Here is a 19,680-nt window from a genome sequence, read left to right as displayed (position 1 = left end):
TCTCCTTCTTGAGGAAGAGATTGAGGGACCGGAGGTCTAGGATAGGGCAAAGACCCTTGTCCTTTTTGGGCACCAGAAAGTACCAGGAATAGCAACCACAACCTACTTTTGGCACAGGGACCCTCTCTATGGCTCACTTGGGAAGGACACCTTGACCTTCTCGCGGACACGTGCCAAATGAACCTCCGATAGATGATCGAATGATAGTGGCATTGCTGGAGGGGAAGTCTTGAATGGGAGGGAGTAGCCCCTTTGGACGATTTGTAAAACCCACCTGTCCATGGTAATAGATTCTCAGTGGGGCAGGTGGGGGCGAATCCTGCAGCCAACTGGTCCCAGCACTGGGCGGCCCGCTGACTCCCTGATCCATGAGCACGTTGGATTCCGCAGTCGGGGCTGTGCAGCATGCACAGGTCGGTGGTCAGGTGGAAATGAACACAGTTGGGTGCCCCATTCCATAGCCACGAAAGGAACGAAAGGCAGACTGAGGGGGGCAAGGAGCGGCGGCAAGGCCAAGGGACCGAGCCATAGCCCTGGAATCCTTGAAGCGCTTGAGCGCTGAGCCCGCCTTGTCTCCGAAGAGACGAGTGTCATCAAAGGGCATGTCCATCAAAGATTGTTGGACATCCCCGGAAAAAAACAGACATCCTCAACCAGGCATGACGTCTCAGTGCCACAGTCAATGCAACTGATCTGCCCAGAGTCGGTCGTATCCAGTCCACAACGTATCCTGAACTTGCCTGCGTGTCTCATCTGTCACCGCTTGGGAGAGAAGGTTCCCGGCCTCCTTCGTAACTCGCAGCAGCACGTGCGCAACCGTATCCCAGAGAGTATGGGAATAGCGGCCCAAAAGGCATGCGGTGTTCACGGACCGCAGCGCTGGACTGGCAGAAGAAAACCTCTTCTTCCCCAAGATGTCAAGTCTTTTTGATTCCCTTCTGGGGGAGCGGTAGGGGATGCGCCAGATGATGATAAAGCCTGGATGACAAAGCTCTCAGGCGCAGGGTGTTGTGTAAGGAATTGTGGGTCAGTCGGCGCAGGCCAATGGCGGCGGGCAACCGTCCTATTCACAGGAGTCCCTGTGCTGGGTTTGGACCAGTTCCCCATTAGGAGGTCCATAAGGGCCTCATTCAAGAGAAGGAGGGGTGCTGAGTTGTAGTCCCTAGGCTGAAGCACTTCTGTCAGGAGGTTAGTCCTGACTTCCACAGATTGAAGCTTAAGGTCCAAAACCTCAGCTGCCCTTCTCACCACCAAAGAATATGACGTTCCCTACTCCGTAACCACAGTAGAAGGAGAGGGCATGCCAGTGTCAGGGGAAGTGTCCAACTCACTGGCATCACCCAAATCCTGTACCCAGTCTGTCAGGGTCAAGCTGGTATTCTAAAGGCTCCAGTGATCCCTCTATACTATCACCATATCCATACTCATAGCAATAGGGGGTCAGTATCAACCGACACAGGAGAGCCAATGGAATTGGTGTCGAGCGACATTGTTCCAGCTCCAGGTGGTCGGGGATAAGTATAGGGTTGACGTCGATTGTGGGCCTAATCAGCGACGGGAGCGTCAATGTCTGACCCAACTCCGGGAAAGGTTGCATTGGCACGACTGGCGTTGGGATGAATCCGAAAGCTGATCCTGAGGTGACCTCTGGAGTCGGGGCCAAAGCCATCTACTTGGAACCCCAGGGGGCCCTCACCGACTCCACTGTGCCCAAAGGTGCCGAGGGTGGGTCGGGCTGCCCAAATACGAGGCGCATGGCCTCATAAAATTCTTTAAGTTGGGCAGGGGTGGCACCGGTTCCCGGAAAGTCAGGGAGGTGCGGAGCGGTCCCAGGTGGAGGCTCCGTAGACGGAGGCCTAGAGCGTTGACGCTCTTTCCACGTCACGTGTGAGCGACGGGGCAAAGCAGAAGAACATTTTGACGACAACTTCTTACCCGAATGTCCAGATGACTTGGGCAAAGAGGACTGGTGATGACTCCGCGAACTGTCTCCTGATCTTCCTCTCGAACGGGACCAGGAATGACACAGAGACACTCTGAGCACGTCTTCGGGTCGTGGTTGCACTCCAAACACCAAAGGCACACAAGGTGCTGATCCGACATCATGCGGAGACAGGAGTTGCAGGGCTTGAATTTGGTTTTACGGGACATCCCTCGTCTCAAACCAAAACTTGTCAAAAACAAATTTGACAAAAATGTCATAGTTAGTCAAAAAATGACTGGGGTAGCTCTTCTCTGGATCTGCGCATAGGCTGTTGTGGTAAGAAAATAACTGATGTCAGCGTGCCGGGGTGGCACCTATATACGATAACGGGCAACCACGAGTCGACAGATGCTGCTTGAAAAAAATATATCCAGATCCAGTCTGACGCCTGGGGGAAATTCTAAGGTAAGAAATTTGCAACTAGAAGTCTCTATCAGATAATATTTTCCTAATGTGTCTGATGGTGAGATAGTCACCTGTTAAACCTAATTGGAGAGTGTATTATTGATGTATTCTTAAGAACTTTCGATATCTATTCGGATGTTAAAACAAAATCATGTGGTGTTAAATATAATTAAGTTGGCCTAACTAATAACATATTATTTGATCACACATGTTTCTAATTTAATTCAAATTGAAACCATTTATTCTATTCTCAGGCTGAAATAGACATGATGCCTTCCATGAGGGCCAGATATAGACTATTCCCCAACCTAATTCGCCTATTGCTACAGCAGTACATTAAATTAAAAATATTCACTTCTGGTGATTCAGGGGAACAGGCAGATGGCACATCACCAACTTAGCTTTCCACATTTAGCAGAGCTTTCCCGGATGCCTGTTGAGAAATGCTAAAACAGTGCATAGGTTAACTTTTAGAATCTGATGCTGAACTCTATGAAACAGTAACCTGATAATTTCCTAAATAGGGTGTCTCTGTGTTCCTCATGATGTGTTAGCACAAACCTTTAGTGCCATTTTATTTTACAAAGATTTCTCTATATTTAACATGGTCTTCAGAATTGATAGTCTCTTAAAGGATACTAGTAGCTCCCCTCACCTCTGCCAGCAGCAACAGTTAATGTGATCCTAGTGCAGGCCTGCCCACCAAAGAGGCTGAGAAAGCTCAAAACTATCCAACACTTGAGCTGGGGCAGTTGGAGCTGAACTGGTACTTGGACCCCCTTCCCGCACTGCATATGCTGGAGGTCGGCCACCGTAGCAGTTAAGGGTCACTGGTGTTCTTTTTCTTCCAGATTTTGGAACCAGCATACTCTTTTCTGTACTATTTCCACAGTTCAGAACACACGTGTGCCTCTCATAGAAATCTTGTGAATAGCAGTTTCAAGTGAAACAAAAGTATTACGCTGAAGCTAGCTTGAGCACATTTAAGATGAAGACGTTTTTCTCCCTAAAGGTGGACAATATAGTGAACCGGTACAGCCAGACATTTGCGTTTAGTCCAGGAGACATTTCATTTTCCTCTAGCATTGGCCGACAAACCTTTATTCTTAAATTTACCACACATGCAGTTGATATGTATAGCATACCTATTTTTCACTTGTTCAGTTGTCAAAGGGGGGGCATCAGTTCTGTCTCGACACACAGTATTGCGACACATAGTATTTCTCCCCCTACACAGTATCAAACTAGCATCCCCATTATGCTCCAAGATTAAAGTCCTTGATGTTATGTTGGAATGGTTGCAGCAACTCAAACTGTCCAACTTGACATGATTTCATAAGAGCTAGGCTAATCTTGCCATATGTCATTGTGATGTGATTTTGTTTATTTTCCTTATTCTTTGACGACAGGTCTACCCCTGGTCCCAGCTGGAAGCGAGGAAGGGGAATTGGGTGAATACCGTAGCAAACTCCTTGCCTTTCTGGAGATATCAAACTTCTATGAACCTGACGGGCTCATCAGTGACTTTCCATTTAATGGTAAGAAGCAGCGCTTACAGAGAGATGCAAGTCGGAAGAATGGGGTACTGTCAAACAGTAAAAGTCAATGTGACAAAGTAAATAATTGGCTTGTCAACAATTTCCCTCACTTATTGTATTGCTTTTTTTCCTACGTTTATTTATCACACATCTTGCTTTTAGACATTAGAGAAATTTACAATGCAACAATTAGAAATGCTTTTTAAGATATTAGAAGGGTAAAAAGGCAGATACTTCAGTAAACCACTGCAAGGGCAGTGTACATGTGCTTGGTGAGGGGTCCTCCAGGGTGGCATAATACATGGTGCAGTCCTTGGGGACCGTCCCTGGTCACAGAGCCCTTGGTACCAAGGGTAGCTTTTACAAGGGACTTAACTGTGTGCCATGGGTGTGCCAATTGCAGAAACAAAGGTACAGATTTTGGGAAAGAACACTGGTGCTGGGGCTTGGTTAGCAGGGTCCCAGCACACTTTCAATCAGAGTTAACATCCACATAAGGCAGAAAGTGGGGGGTTAATCATACCAACAGTGGCACTTTCCTAACGCCTCCCTCATTGAAAACCAGAAATTAACCTTGATTGTGCTGAAACTCTTAGCAACCTATGATATTGTAGACTACACCATTCTGCTACAGAGTCGTAATCCATGTGCGTGTGGTTCAGGACTGATCAGATCACTTCACCTCAGTCAGAGTTAGCTAATACTAATTCATCCTGAAGTGCACTGCATAGTACCATCAACCTTCCTGTTCTTTTCAGTATCTGAATACTAAATCTGACACAAACCCACGTAAAATAAAGTGAAATTCCAAATGTATGCTGACAACATCAAGACATGTTATTCTGTAGACTAATCTCTGGATGAAGAAGTATTTCCTTTACTGGAATGGATCAGAGTATGTTAATCATACAAGATGTTTGCTTTGATTTCTACCCTATCCACTGACCTGGCAGTCTGGACCCTCTCACCATTCCTTTAGTTTTATTCCAGTTCAGTTGTGACTTTCAGCTATCTCCTCTGACAAATTTGCAAACTAATCACAGAATGAAACTTATTATGTCTGAGACCAGAATGTCATACTGGGCACTCTGAGACTACTACAAGTAGCCTACCCCTGCCTTCCAACAAAACATTTGCAGTGCTTCAAAGAGTTCAAAACTAGGCAGCCAGAATATGTCTACTCCTAGGGGGAGGCATGGCCTAATCAAGCCAGCTCTGAAAGTACTTTATTGGCTATCCAGAATATCAGTTAGCACACACAGCAAAATGCACAAAGCATACAAGAGCAGAGGGCCTGGATACCTCAATAGGTGCCTCAACACTGCTTGCCACCAGAAATATGTTGTCTGCGTACTCTCATCTTATGCAACTGTGCTCCTTCAATAGACATAAAAGTGTTGGAAAATCTTGTGGGTGGGTCTAGGGCCCTCGATTTTGGAATAATCTTAGGCGTTGGGTCTAGGTTACCGCATTCCAGGAAGCTTAAGTAAACTGAGCAACATTTGTCTTGAATGAACTTAACCAATGATCTAGATTGAAGATTGAAGTTTCTAGGACCTTCCCTACATTTGACTGAACTGCAAACCTCTTAAACTATTTTTACCATTTGTTTTTGCTTCAGCACTCTGAAGTGATACAGCTGACTTCTTAGTGCTCTTTTGAAATACATGATTTACTGCATTATGTTAAACATGATTGTTAGTCTAGATCTCATTTCTTTGTTTCCCTTTTTGTACAAAACACTTAAAAACAACCACGAAGTAAGTTGTAAAACAGCCCTGAGAGAAAATGATTACCATCTCTAATTTATGTGGATTTCAGGGTGAGTTGAGATTATTTTAACATGCAGGACTCTGCTCCAGAACACATTTTCCTCAGTTCCTATTCTGCTGTAGATTTTCAGTTATCTTCCAATTAGAGCTGGGTGTGAGCGTCAGTTGTAAATTTAGGAAGGATTGTCTTGCTGGAGAATGATTGTTAATGGAACTATTTTTCCCTTCTGACTCTTAGCAAGATCGTTACTCTTTTCCTATCTTGCTTAAAGAGTCTTTATTCTGTTCACCCCTTCTCCTTTTACTTTATCTCTGTTTGTTTCTTTTAAGTGGTAGATGTTGAATTTCTTTGTATTATTCAACAGGATTGTTGGAAGAACGTGCTCTCCTACTGGGCCGTATGGGGAAGCATGAACATGCTCTAGTCATTTATGTCCACGTCCTGAAGAACATAAGAATGGCGGAAGAGTAAGTTGAACTGTGCATTGAAGATGCTTTAGTGTGAACACTGTGTGGAGACCATTGAGCAAGATTTTAGTTTAGCTGCAGAACTTCATCAAGAATCGGAAATGCTTATAACCTGCAAAACCTATACAAATGAAAAGGTTCCTGAATCAACAGTTGAAATCATGAGTGCTAAACTGTGTGTCTTTCTGTAAACATTTATTTTTTACCTTAAGTGTTAGAAGAATAGCCTTATTTCTTATGGTACAGGAGACCAATATTCTGACTGTCTAGCAAAAGAAGAATCTTTCTTGTCAGAATCACTTAACTGGCAGGTCTTGTCTTAATATTGTCCCTTGAATCTAGGACAGGCCAGTCCAACATTGGTCCACTGTTCCTACACACTGCCTTACTTATTTTTTTTTTAGCTAACTACTGATTATACACATATTTAAGCATATGTTTTGATACCAAGATCTAGTGCAGCAATCACTACCCCTCTGTGCCTAGGGAGATGATTATTATAAGATTTGAGTCCCTACTGAACATAGACCAGGCGATATCATATGATAAAATTGGCAAACAACATTTTAACGCGATTTGAAGTTGTCCATTCAGTGTCTTCTTCCCAGTTTTATGTGAAGAAACGCGAGTACTAAATTGGCGATTGTGAGCAGTTTCTCAATTTGCCTCTTTCTTCCAATACAGCTACTGCAACAAGTACTATGATCGCACTCAAGAGGGCAGCAAAGATGTGAGTGTCTTCAAACATGAGTTTGTACCTAATTTGAGAGGTTTATAACTTTACAGAAGTGTAGGTAAGTATGTGTGCATTGGGACCAGCCTAGCAACATACCAGTCTCAATCTCTCTATCAAGTGCTCACTGGCTGCTCGGAGATCAGTATACTACTTTTTATCCCCTATAATGTTCAAATGTTATTCCACTGCAAACTTGAGTGCATGCCTTTCTTACTACGTATTTGAAATGCATCCATTAATACAGTGTAAATCTGACCTGGGCATTGTCATATGAAGACATATAGAAGTTGCCTACTCTTTTCCACACTGATGACCAAAGATTCATGAAAAGTCCTATAAAATGTACTCGCCATAAACATATTTGTCAATTCTAGCAAAACTTTGTTGAATCATGCATACTTCTCCAGGAACACCATTACATTTACCGCCTCGTTAAAGTGCTCATTAGCGTAATTGTTTTTTGACATAGTTAAAAAGAATCTCTTGTGTCCAGTCAATTAAATCCAGGGGCCACGTATAGCAAAATCACATATACTACTTTTAGTAAACCATCATTTTATAATAGAAATGGACTATCTGAGAGAGACATTTAGCCACAGATCCCTTACCTTAGAATATCCCCCAGCTGTCAGACTGGATCTGTAAAGTTTTGAGCAGTACCTCTGCTTTCCAGTATGTGGCATTGTTCTGGCCAGTGTCATATATGCCGTGACGTGTGCAGTACTTATATAGGCACCATACCAGTACGCGGACATCAGTTCTTTTCTTTCAGCACAGATCTGGAGAGAGCTACTTTGGTGTTCTTTTTTGGACAATTTTTTCAACATTTTGTCTACCTTTTCTGAGACTGAATCGTCACCCAAACATCCTATGGAGTTTAAACCCTGAGGTTCCTGTCACAGGCAGATGTCTGTGACAAACCCCCATCTGGTTTGTGTGTGGTACCTGGAGCTGGGCCAAGACTCAAATGCCTATGAGGAATGCCATGCCATGAACCCAAGGTCACTGCAGTTCGATCTCTGAAGCTGCTGGTCACTCAATGCCAATCAATTCTGGAATGCTCCAGCAGGGTGTGGTGTCTGAGTGCCACTGATGGTGCAATCACTCTGCCTAGCAAGTCAGTTGTATCCAGTCCGCAGCGAATGATGAACTTTGTTGCATCTGTGCCATCTGCATTTGCCTGGGTCAGTATGGTTTAGGCCTCCTTTAAGACCATGGGTAGCACTAGCACAGCTAAATAACCCAATCCCAAACTCCGTGGATGAATCGGCCCAAGAGGTACGCAGTGTTTATCAACTGCAGTGCAAGGCTGGCGGAAGAAAACATCTTCTTGCCAAAGATATTCAGCCTCTTGGATTTCTTATTTAGTGTTGTGGTAGGGAACACATCAGAGTCAGCTTTGTAGGTCTGGAAAACTAGACTTTCTGGGGTGAGGTGCTGGGTAAGAACACCCGGGTCCCCAGGAGCGGAGCAGAAAGCTGGGTCCACAGGAGCTAAGCAATGGCAATGGTCAATTGTCCTGGGCACAGAACCCCCTGTGCAGTGCTTGGCTCATGTCCCCCGCTGAACAGCTGTGAGGGCACTGCTGTCAAGATGTTCGTCTTGACTACCACTGAGGCCCAGGATCTCAGCCGCTTTCCTCACCACCATGTCAAAGGTAGCCCATTCCACTGTAGCCATACTAGGAGAAGAGACTGAGCAATTGTCTGAGGAGGTGTCCAGACTACTGGCATCCACCAGTTCATCATACCAATTGTCCTCTGGCTCTTCCAAGGGTTTCTGGTAGCCATAAGGGTCCTCAGATCCTCATCAATCATACTCCATACAGGACCTGTTGAAAAAAGAAGGCCCTGTCTCAGACTCAAAGTCGAGTCCCGGCCAGAGCCAGGTATGATGGTGGCATTGGCGGCACAGGGAACTGTTAATGAGATTGGCTCTGGGTAATATTGTAGTCTTGCAACCGGAGCCGGCCCAGATCCAGCACCGGATTCAGGGGCCCGACTGGCACAAAGGGCAGACCCGTTGGTGGAAATTCAGTAGAGGCACCCGTCAAATCCATGAGGTCCGAAGACATTCCAGAGTAGCTGGCCCACCGGAAAAATCAATCAGGTGCTATTTGTATAGCGTGACTTCTCATTCAAGTGGGTACCCAGGCGCTTCCTGCAGGTATTTATTTCAAAAGTCAGGCTTTCAGTCTCTTTCAGAAGTTGGTCAACATGGGTGCGGTGTGGAGGAGGGGGTGGTGTTTCATGCTTTGGCGGTGAGGTGGGAGAAGGAGCGTCCTCTGGCGTGGCAGCAGCATATGCGTGGTATCTATGCGAGGACAATGTGTGCAGAGCGGAGGTTCCTGGTCGGTTCGTGGAGGTGAAGGCGGTGGTTCAGTTTGACCGGTCCTTCGTAATGAAGGGCTTTGTAGGCATAGGTTAGGAGCTTGAAGTGCCCTCTTTTGTAGATCAGGACCAATGGTGGTCCTTCATGTGCTAGGTGTTGTGGGTTCTCCTGGGCAGGTTGAGGATCAGTCTGGAAGCTGCGTCCTGGCTCGTCTGGAGTTTTTGCATGACTTCAGTGGGGGTGTCTGCCTAGAGTGCATTATCTTATTCCAGTCAGCTGGTGATGAGGGTCTGCGTCACTGTCTTTCTCATGCCGATGGAGAGCCACTTAAAGATCTTGCAGAGCATGTGGAAGCAGGCTGAGGAAAGAACATTGACCTGGCGTTTCGTGGAGAGTTAGCTGACGAGAATAATACAGAGGTTGCAGACGTGGTCTCTCGGTGTGGGGGTGGGTTCGAGCTCTACTGGCCACCAGTTGTTTCAGAGGATTGAGTGACTGCGGAAGATCAGAACCTCCGTTTTGCTCTGAACTTCAGGCATTTGTCCTTCATCCAGGCGGATACGTCCTTCATAAAGTTGTTGAAGTTGCTCTTCATCTTGGTGGGGTCTGTTGAGAGCGAGAAGACGAGCTGTGTCTCGTCAGTGTAGGAGATGATGTTGATGTCATGTGATCTCACAATTGTCTGCGAGTGCTGTCATGTAGATGTTGAAGAGTGTTCGGCTTAGAGAGGACTTTGGGAGATGCCGCAGATGGTGTGCTTGATCTGTGAGGTGAAGGGGGAGAGGCAGACTCTCTGGGTGCGTCCGGTGAGGAAGGATGCCATCCATCTGAGTGTATTGTCTGTGATCCCAAGCTGACATAGTGGGTTGATCAGCGTGTGGTGGGAGACTGTGTGAAGGCACGGAGAGGTTGAGCAGGATAAGGGCGGCTGCTTCTCTCTTAAGTAGGGCGCGAATGTTGTCTGTTGCAGTGATCAGAGCTGTCTCAGTGCTGTGATTGGCTCTGAAGCCTGATTGGAAGGCGTCTAGCAGGTTGTTTCTCTCCAGATGTTCAGTGGGTTGGAGGTTGATGGCCTTCTCCAGGACTTTGGCGGGGAACAGGAGCAGAGAGATCTGGCAGTAATTCTGGAGCTCGCTGGGGTCTGCAGAGGGCTTCTTCCGGAGGAGTCTAATCTCTGTGTGTTTCCAGGCTTTTCGTAAAACTGTCCATGGTTAACGAGGCATTGAGGATGGTGGTGAGCTGATGGCTGATCTAGTTTCTTCCGATGTTGAAGATCCTGTGGCAGCAGGGGTTGGTGGGTGCTCCCGAATGGATCGAGCTCATGAGTGTGATCGTGTTCGGTGAGCTGAGTTGTCCCCATGTGGTGAGCGGGTGGTCAGCGGTGAAGGTTGATGGGATGCCGGGGAGATCTGAGAGTTGGTGATCGAAGTCCCTGTAGATGGTTCCAATCTTGTTGTGGAAGTGGTCAGCGAGGGCATCACAGTTAAATTGGAGGGCTGGTGATGGCTGATGGGCAGGCAAACTCCCTGACAATGGTGAAGAGTTCCTTGGATTGGTTTGCACTGTTCTCGATCACAGGTCAAGGCCTCCTTTTTTTTTTTTTTTTTTTTTTTTTTTTGTGGCTTTGATCTGTCGGTGGTAGTCATTGAGGGCCATTTTGAAGGTGACTCAGTCGGTGTGGTTCTTGCAGGTGCGTTATCTTCTCTCCAGTTATCCGCACCTATGTTTTGATTTGCCGAGTTCCAGGGTATACCAGCTGGCTTTTTTGGTGATTCAATGGGCCTTGGCTGGTTTATTTGAGGCGACCAGGTCGGCAGCGCTGATGATTCAGTTGTTAAAGTTCTTTACTGCCTGATCCAAGTTGGTTGTGACGTTTGGCGGTGAGGTGCTGAGAGCATCGATCCATTGCTGCTGAGTGACTTTGGTCCAGCCACGGGAGGGGGCTCTGTGGCGGTTGGGGGCTGGTGCAGAGGGTCCAACGAAGGTGAAGTGTACGATGTAGTGGTCCAACCAGGTGAGTTCTGTGGTGTGGCTGTAGCTGATTCTGGTGCTGGACATGAAGATGGGGATCCAAAGTGTGTCGTGCTTTGTGCGTCGGACTCATGACCAGCTGCCTGAGGCCGATGTTGTCCAGTCTTTCCAGTAGGACGGTGGAGTTGGTGTTGGTGGAGTCGTCCAAAGGGGGTAATTGCAGTCTCCAAGGAAGGTGTTGTATTCGAATTCAATGGCAAGCGGGATGATGAATTCAGCGATGCCATCGCTGAGGCTGGATCTTGGTCCTGGTGGTCTGTATGCAAGTTCCCAGAGGAGGGCTACCCAACTTAACGTGTGGGAGCCTGACCTAGGGTGGTAACGTTGTTCCTGTGCCTCATCCAGTGACTTGAATTTAAACCTCTTGGACTTCTTTGTTTTTATTATTATTTTTGCCTGGAATGGCATCATGAACGGGCCAGGGACTTTTCCTTGTGGCCCGAACCTAGAGGTGGTGCATGGTCCCTTCAGAAATTGGGAGAACCATGATTAGATCTAGTTATCATCACTTTTGCGTGCTGAGTTTCTAGTGCCACTCTTGCTCTAAGACTCTTTTAGTCTCAAGTAGAGCTTAGTCCTCCTATACACCTTTTCGCCAATAACACAGAGTTCTCAAGAAGATCAGAAACAGCTCATTTTTGTGGCTCCAGATTAGACTCTGAGAGTATTGTTCCCAGAACTCAGGAGCACGAACATCCATCCTCAAATCAGGCTGCCCATTGGAGGGTTTACTGTCACACCAGCTGGGCAGAGTACTGCACCTCCACCAGTGCAGCCTCCAATTTCATGCATGGAGATTGACTTACGGCAGTGTACAGTTTTTGACATCCCTTCAGAAGTCTGTGATGTTATTCTGGCAGGCAACTAAGACAGTGTACACCTGCCGTTGGGACAGATTTGTGACTTGGTGTGCTACCAAAAATGTTAGTCTCCTTTCTGCACCTTTGTCTGAGGTTTTGTTATTCGTTCTATTGTTGCATTGGGCACCGTTTAAAGGCTATCTTTCAGCCATATCAGCATATTTGCGGTTGCAGGATCAGCCATCCCTGTTTAAGTCACCTGTTATATTTTGTTTCCTAAAAGCACTACAACATATGTTCCCTCTGAAACCCTTCATTGTGCCCGACTTGTAACTAGTTTTGAAATTCCTTGTGTGATCAGCTTCGAGCCTCTGCACAATTGCCCTCTATACCTTCTGACCACCAAAAGCTTTTCTAATGGCCACTACATCGACAAGAGGGTAAGTGTACTGCAGGCACGCTTGCTGAACCCTCCTTAAATGACATTTTTTCCTCAGACAAACTGGTCCTGAGAACACCTGCTTCTGGCGAAAGCAAGGACACTTTTTCAGACTATCACACTGCCAACCTTCGCCAATCTTTCCTCTGCCTCACGCTTCCAAAGAGGAGGAGACACTCCACTTCCTGGACCAAAAAAGAGCATAATCGTTTTACATTGATTGTACCAAAGGGTTCTGGGTGGATGATCAACTCTTCATTAGATTTTATGGGCAAAGAAAGAAAAGGCTGTACAGAATCGCCCATCTGAAGATGGATTGTACTCTGCATTGAAATCTGCTACACATGGCAAAGAAGCAGCCCCCTGGGTCCTTGCATGCTCATTCCACCAGAGCCAAAGCTGCGACCACTGCTTTAGTTTGCGGATTCCTAGTCCTGGACCTCTGTGAAGATGGAACTTCGGCACCTCTACACATATTTACTAAGCACTGCTGTCTGGACAGTCAGGTCTGTCGTAATGGGCCTTTTTGGCCCCCCAGGGCTTCCTAGTCTAAATCTGTTTGCAAACCCACCTCCGGGGATGTATTGCTTCGGTATCTATTCTAAAGTAAGGCATCAGTAGCTAGAAGTCTCTTTCAGATGAACACGTTACTTACCTTCAGTTACACCTTATCTGGTAGAGACTCTATCTAGCCGTAGATTCCTTACTAACCCTCCTGTCCTTCTTGATCTGCGAACCGATTTCTCTTCTTAGGGTAGCCCTTGTAGGTCCTTAGTGTCTGCATTCTAATCCATCAGCAGTCTGTTGTGCCTCCGTGCTTCTGATGTGGAAATGTCAAGCAATTAAATTGATGTCGGCGCCTATACAGGGACCACGCACCTCGCTTCCGACACGGCTGATGCAGAGCAGAACAATACCACCTACCGGTCGCAGAGATACTTCTTGAAGGTTTCTGGATTTAGCTGACCACTGGGGAATAGTCTAAGATAAAGAATCTGCAGCTAGATAGAGTCTGTATCAAATATGGCATTACCAAAGGCAAGTAACTTGTTCTTCAAAAGCACGTTTGAAAACACTTCTGTGGCTTACAGGCGATACGGAAGTCCATATGAAGCTTGTGATATCATATTTACTATTTTTGCTGAAACTTAGCAACTTGGTACTTTTATGAAGCACACCCCTCTTTGCAATAGGCAGCTAGATGCCACCTCTTTCCCATACTAAACTGAAATTAAATTTGTCACAGAAATGTTTTCTCAAAAATGTTTCACGAAGTTTGTGTTGTTGGTGAGGAGAAAAACTTTAGAGTGACAAGCAAGCCTTCAGGATCCTTATTTATAAAGTAAGGGGAAAGCCATTATTTTTGGTCTCAAAGCACAAGAAATGCAGAGTTTGTTTTTGCACTAAAAATACTACATTACATAAACATTTCACAAAAACACAATTTTTGCTGTTATATCAGTATCTTCTTGTGTAATAAGGAAGGGAGTCAACTGTGTACACACTCCAAATTTAAGTTTTTCTCCAATAAACCTAGAGAAAAATGATTGGTCTGCATTTTCTTAAAAGGATAGTATCTATCTATCTATCTATCTATCTATCTATCTATCTATCTATCTATCTATCTATCTATCTATCTATCTATCTATCTATGACTGTCTATGTACAGGAAAAAACAATATAGCTTTACAACATAAGACCTACCCTTTTCTGCCTTTCAGATATTGGATGCCTGAACACCAGCTCAAGCTATTTCTGTCTTTACATTTTATTTTTATAGGTGGAAGTATCTGACCAATTTTCACATCATCCGTTAAAGTGTCCTAGAATATTCCAACATTTTAGAAAGTCTTCCTTCGGTTTTACTGTTTTTGTTTTTTTATCACAACCATTATTCCTTCACCTTTTTATGAAATACTCTTTTTCACATAGTTTCTCAGATATAGGGAGAATGTCCCTTCTGTCTGAATAGGTTCATAAAAACCCTAAAGGTCTGCATTCGGGACTCTCCTCATGGGCACTGTATGTTCAAGAACATAATCGGAGCTGGCAGCAGGTTGGACTTCCTTTAATGAGAAGCCAAAGGAAGCTACTGCCGCCACCTATGCGCTGAAAGAGACCACAGTGGACTCTTCTTCTGAAAGAAGAAAAATAACTCACTGGTCACAGTGAATTCCCAACTGTCGGTCACATTCATAGCACTAAACACCTCAAACTTCAACAGCAGGATGCGTCCAATGTTAAAGCCATTTAATATCAAGAGACTTGCTGTCATAAACCCATGCTCTCCCCTTGTGATCTTTTTGGAGATGGTTCTGTCTGTTCCAAGCTAGATTGCCCTTTAGAGGCCGAGGTACAGGCCCTTTACGATAGCCCCAATAGCTGTGTAAGTCCAGACAGCTGCTGCCACACCATTAGCCGCCCAATGGGTCTGGGCTACCCGAGAGGCAAGACTGCCTCTATTGCGCCAACTGAAGGTGTTGCATTAGCCACCAAGGACGCTTGTAGACTACTGGCAGGCCCCTTAGATTCCTTGGTAAATAATTTTTCTTTGCCTAATACCATGATTACTTGTCAGAAAGTAAACATCGTCTCCTGGAACGTGGCAGGTCTCAAATCCAAACTTTCACTGCCTCATGAGAATACCTTCACAGACTCTTACGATAAATGTATCTTCCAGGAAACTTGGCTCGTCGAACCAGCCTACAAACCGGCTATGTGTCCTACCATCTTCCCCCTACCCTTAGTAAGAGGGGGCCCTTAATATGTTAAAAACCACACTACAGTGCGTAGTGAAATGGCTGCTATGGACAGCACCAATATCCTAGGCATCAGCCACAAGGGACCTGGGACCACTGTCATCAACATATTTAACATTTATGCCAGGTGGGCAAGGGGGCCGAACTATTCTGTTACTCTGCAATCTCTCAAGAGCTTGCTGGGCGAGAGATCTTCCAACTATACCCTTATAGTAGCAGGGGACTTTGTTACGTTCATACCTCTTTGGACATTATGGGCGATTACCTGGAAGAAGACAATTTTTGGCACATACCCAGGCTTGAGCTCCCCTCCTTTTAAGAAGTGGTACTAGGCCGCACTGCAGTTAAAGACCTTGACTCAGCCTAGGTCTGAGGGCAGTTAATGGAAGAACAAAATCCGATAGGCATGCTGACAGCATGTTTATTGGCCCACAGGGGAAGAGTCGCATCAATTATATTTTGATGGACCTTAGACATTGGCATTTAGTAGATGATATGGCAGTCCGTAATCAAATAGACAGCGACCACAACCCTCTCAGTCTAGAGCCCCCATGGGAGTGGGCGCACACCACGCCAAATCCCGTGAAAGTAAATAGGAAGGTGCAGCCTGTGAACAACAGACGCCTTTTAAGATGGAGCAAGGTCGTCCTTCAAGACGATATCCTTAGCACCATCAGCCAAGATCTGACTCAGTGTGTAGCATTGATATCTATGATGGTTGAGGAAGTGTGAAATTCCTCCTCCCTTCTGGACATTCACACTGGGTTTTTCAATAGATTGGAACAGTTATTCACTACGCCAGCTCCACACACCACACGTAGCTCTTTACCCTGTGATGGGGATGAATGGTTCAACTGCGAGTGTCTGTTGGCCTGGGCAAATCTGATTAGTGCAATTAAGCAAAAAGACGTTGCCTGTGTTAGGATTCTGTGGAAACAGTACAAGCAGACGCAGAGTAAAGCCAGGAAGGACTGGGATGAGGAGAGATGGAGGCTCATAAAGAACGCTTGTGAACGCAGGGACTCTAAATCCTTGTGGTCCATGGTAAGCAAAAGCAACCATAGGGGAGTTCCTGCATCTGTCAATAACATCCAGCCCTCAGACTAGTTTCAACATTTCAATTCCCTATATAATGCTGAAAGTCATTCTCCGACCACCCCTGTCCCCTCACTCCCTTTACAGCAGGGTGCTAGCCACTGAGATGGTATGTTTAACCTGGGAGATATACGTGATGCACTTAACAACATAGTACTTTTCAAAGCTGCTGGCCCCGATGGTATTCCTGGAGATCTTTTTCTACACAACATTGACAAGTGGGCTGAGTACTTTCTCCTTTTATCTAATGCAATTGCTAGCGGAGCTCAAATTCCCGAGTCATGGAGGGGTGCCGAGGTAATACCCATTTACAAGAAAGACGATAGGTCTTTACCCGGTAATTATAGGTCCATAAGCCTTATTGATACAATTCAAAAGGTATTTTTGTTGAGCTCTACTATCCAAACTTCACAACTGGATCACCAATAACATTCTGTCACTATTTCAGGCCGGCTTCAGGTCAAAAACGAGCACCGTAGATCAGGTGTTGCTTTTTTGCTTCTGTATTGGAAGGTTGTAGTGATAGGGAGGGGGAGTCTTTTTGTAGCCTTTATAGACCTTAAATCGACTTTCGATCTGGCCCCCAGAGGTAAACTCTGGGAGGTTCTTAGTGAGATGGATATGCTCACCGAGATCTTGGCTATAATCGTTCGACTTCATGAAGGCAATTTTGCAAGGGAACGCTGGGGGGAAGCAAGATGACCTTACCGACCCAATTATGGTGGCCAGTGGCGTCCGGCAGAGCTGTGTACTAGCTCCAACCCTTTTCTCCTTATATCTGAACCAGGTCGTCCAGCACCTTACCTCCCAGTCCTCTGACGCACGAGCCCTATGCAGGGAAAAAATTGCGACACTCTTGTTTGCTGACGACACCCTGATAGTATCCAAAACTTTGATGGGTCTCCAACTTCTGCCAAATCGATTCGATGACTTGTGTTCCCAGAGAGGCTTAGAAATAAAGACCTCCAACACTAAGTTTATGGTCATTAACCCGTATAGATCCTACAGGGGGAACCTTACTCTAGGTGGGTCGAAACTAGAAAGAGATTATACCTTTCAATATCTTGGAATTAACCTATCTGACTTAATGTCCTGGAAAACCCATACCAATTGTACATCACTAAAATTCGGCCAGTTGGTGGGAGCTCTTTTAAGAGAGCACCATAGATCCACTACCCCCACAATAGCTGCAGCTCTCCAGATTTACAACATGAAGTCAGTTAGCACAGCACTTTATGGGGCGGAACTTTGGGGCTTTGAGGATGTTAAGGAGATTACCCGTACAGAAAATATGTTCCTCAGAAACCATTAACTGCTATAGTCAGTCTTAGACCGCTGCTGTACTGGAGGAGAATCATGGTTACTCCTGAATTGTCCTACTATACCAGTGCTTTTAGGGAAGACTGTTTGCTGGACACCTCCAAACAAATCAAATGGATCAACTCAGTTAAATCATCTTTGATCGCAATTGGGTTGGGAGACTCATGGAACTGCCCATCGACAGGGCCCCTACCCACCAAATAAGTGAAGTCTTGTTATTGGGAGTGGGAAGCTCAGTCCATGTCTCCCTCACTTTTTGTAGGGTGTCTAACTAGTGAGTTTTTGGATTTCAAATCTACCTGGCTGTTGGAGCCTTACCTGGATGGTATCTTAGATCCGAATGACAGGAAGCGCTACATGCAATTTAGATTTGTCTGCTTTCCCCTCAAAGATTTTACTAATAGATGGCAGAATAGGGCGTCCGCTAACTCACTTAGTCCCTGTTGCTATTTATTTCAGGAGTCCATTGCCCATGTTTTCTTTGCATGTCCCTTCTACATCCCCCCACGTAGGAAATGGCTTGTCCCAACCTGCATTCGGTTGGGGACCCGAGACCATACTGTAGCTATGAGGATTCTAAAATTAGACCCTAGTCCTCCTATTGCAATCGCAGTTGCTAAATTCCTCAGAGGCATGTGGCACATTAGAAGGAAGCTGGCTAAGATTTTTTAGTTTTTTAAATCTCTCACGTAGTTGCACTTTCCAGTTTTTATTCTGGAATTTGGAACTGTACTTTGCATTGTATTGTCTTTTGTGTTCTTATTTATTTTAATGCAATATTTTATGTAATATTTATTGTGGTGTTTTGTGACTTTTATGGCACTGGATGCCGAAATAAGGTATTATTTGTCGGAAATAGAGCCAAAATATATTTGATGTTGAGGAATTCAAGCTCGAACTAATTAAAATTCCTTCATAGATACTCAAGGAAGAAAAGGCAGTTTTTTGTCCTTCCAAATAGGTTCATGATGGGGAAGAGATTTCCAAAGTTTTTACCTGAAACAACTCATCACAGTAGAAAGACAGCACCTCACGAGTAAGCCAAAAGACCACATAAAACTATACCACCATTGCGGATTCCAGCAGAAGGGTGATACTTGTTTGTTTCACATTATACACCTGACAGTTGAGTTTCTAAGGGCCATATGTACGAAAGCTTTTTCCCATAGACACAGAATGGGTAAAATCCTTTCGTACATCTGGCCCTAAGTCTCTAAGATGATGGCAGGCTATGAGTGTGCTTAACTGCCCTTGCAAGTTACTTAAGCTAAATTATCAGTGATTTTTCAAACTTATGAATACAGATTCCCAGGTGCCCAGAGCCTACTGTGTGTATTTTACAGATGGTAACAGCAACTAGCAGATGTGTTTGAGGCTGTTTAGCAAATAAGGGCACTTGAGTAGTACTCGATCTACCTGAGAAATGACTCGCCTGTGGATTTAGTGATACTTTCGTCAGAGGTAAACAAAAGGTTAGAATTGCTTTAAAGGCAACAACTTTGAAGTTGCAACCATTTCTTCTGTAACACTCTTTCAGAGCATGCTGGTATCATATCACGTTATTAGTTTGTCAGTGCTGCCACAGGTTTGACACCAATGTAATGGGATACACAGAGGCAGTCATTTTAGATACACCTCATAGGCTTGGAACATCAACCACCTCATTTGATATTAATCCTTCCCTTTGCTAGACATTGTTGTTCATCACCAGATGAGGATATCTATTGCACCAAGAACCTGAACACCATGAAGACAGTAGACTTGAAGAAGAGAGACCACTGCAGGCTCTCCTAGTCAAAGCCTTTAAAGAACGATCAGCAGTGAGTTCACCAGGTTTCTGGCAACATCATCGAACTTCAGCAGCCTCATAATCAATAACACTTCAGGCCATATTCCCTGCATCAAGGCATTTCATGCATTTCTTGTGGACTACGAGGCAAGACCAAGCCTGCTCAGAAACAAAGGCATTTGCTAGCGCAGGGTAGGTCTACGCATTAAGGCC

General features: G+C 45.3%; 1 protein-coding gene across 3 annotated transcripts in view; it reads left to right on the top strand.

Annotated features, from left to right (window-relative positions):
- Nucleotides 1-19,680, top strand: part of VPS39 (VPS39 subunit of HOPS complex) — a 229,021-nt gene that overhangs the window by 167,551 nt on the left and 41,790 nt on the right. For all 3 annotated transcript variants that reach the window (XR_011198842.1, XM_069208779.1, XM_069208778.1), the window contains exons 19-21: nucleotides 3,799-3,927; nucleotides 6,065-6,167; nucleotides 6,852-6,897. Coding sequence is in view for 2 of the 3 variants with exons in the window: in XM_069208779.1 (XP_069064880.1) it covers nucleotides 3,799-3,927; nucleotides 6,065-6,167; nucleotides 6,852-6,897 (278 nt within the window). In the remaining variant the exon portion in view is untranslated. The remainder of the gene's footprint in view (nucleotides 1-3,798; nucleotides 3,928-6,064; nucleotides 6,168-6,851; nucleotides 6,898-19,680) is intronic.

The sequence above is a fragment of the Pleurodeles waltl genome, chromosome 9 (genome assembly GCF_031143425.1).
Source record: "Pleurodeles waltl isolate 20211129_DDA chromosome 9, aPleWal1.hap1.20221129, whole genome shotgun sequence".
In the NCBI taxonomy this organism is placed as follows: domain Eukaryota; kingdom Metazoa; phylum Chordata; class Amphibia; order Caudata; family Salamandridae; genus Pleurodeles; species Pleurodeles waltl.
This window is presented reverse-complemented; position numbering and strand designations above follow the sequence as displayed.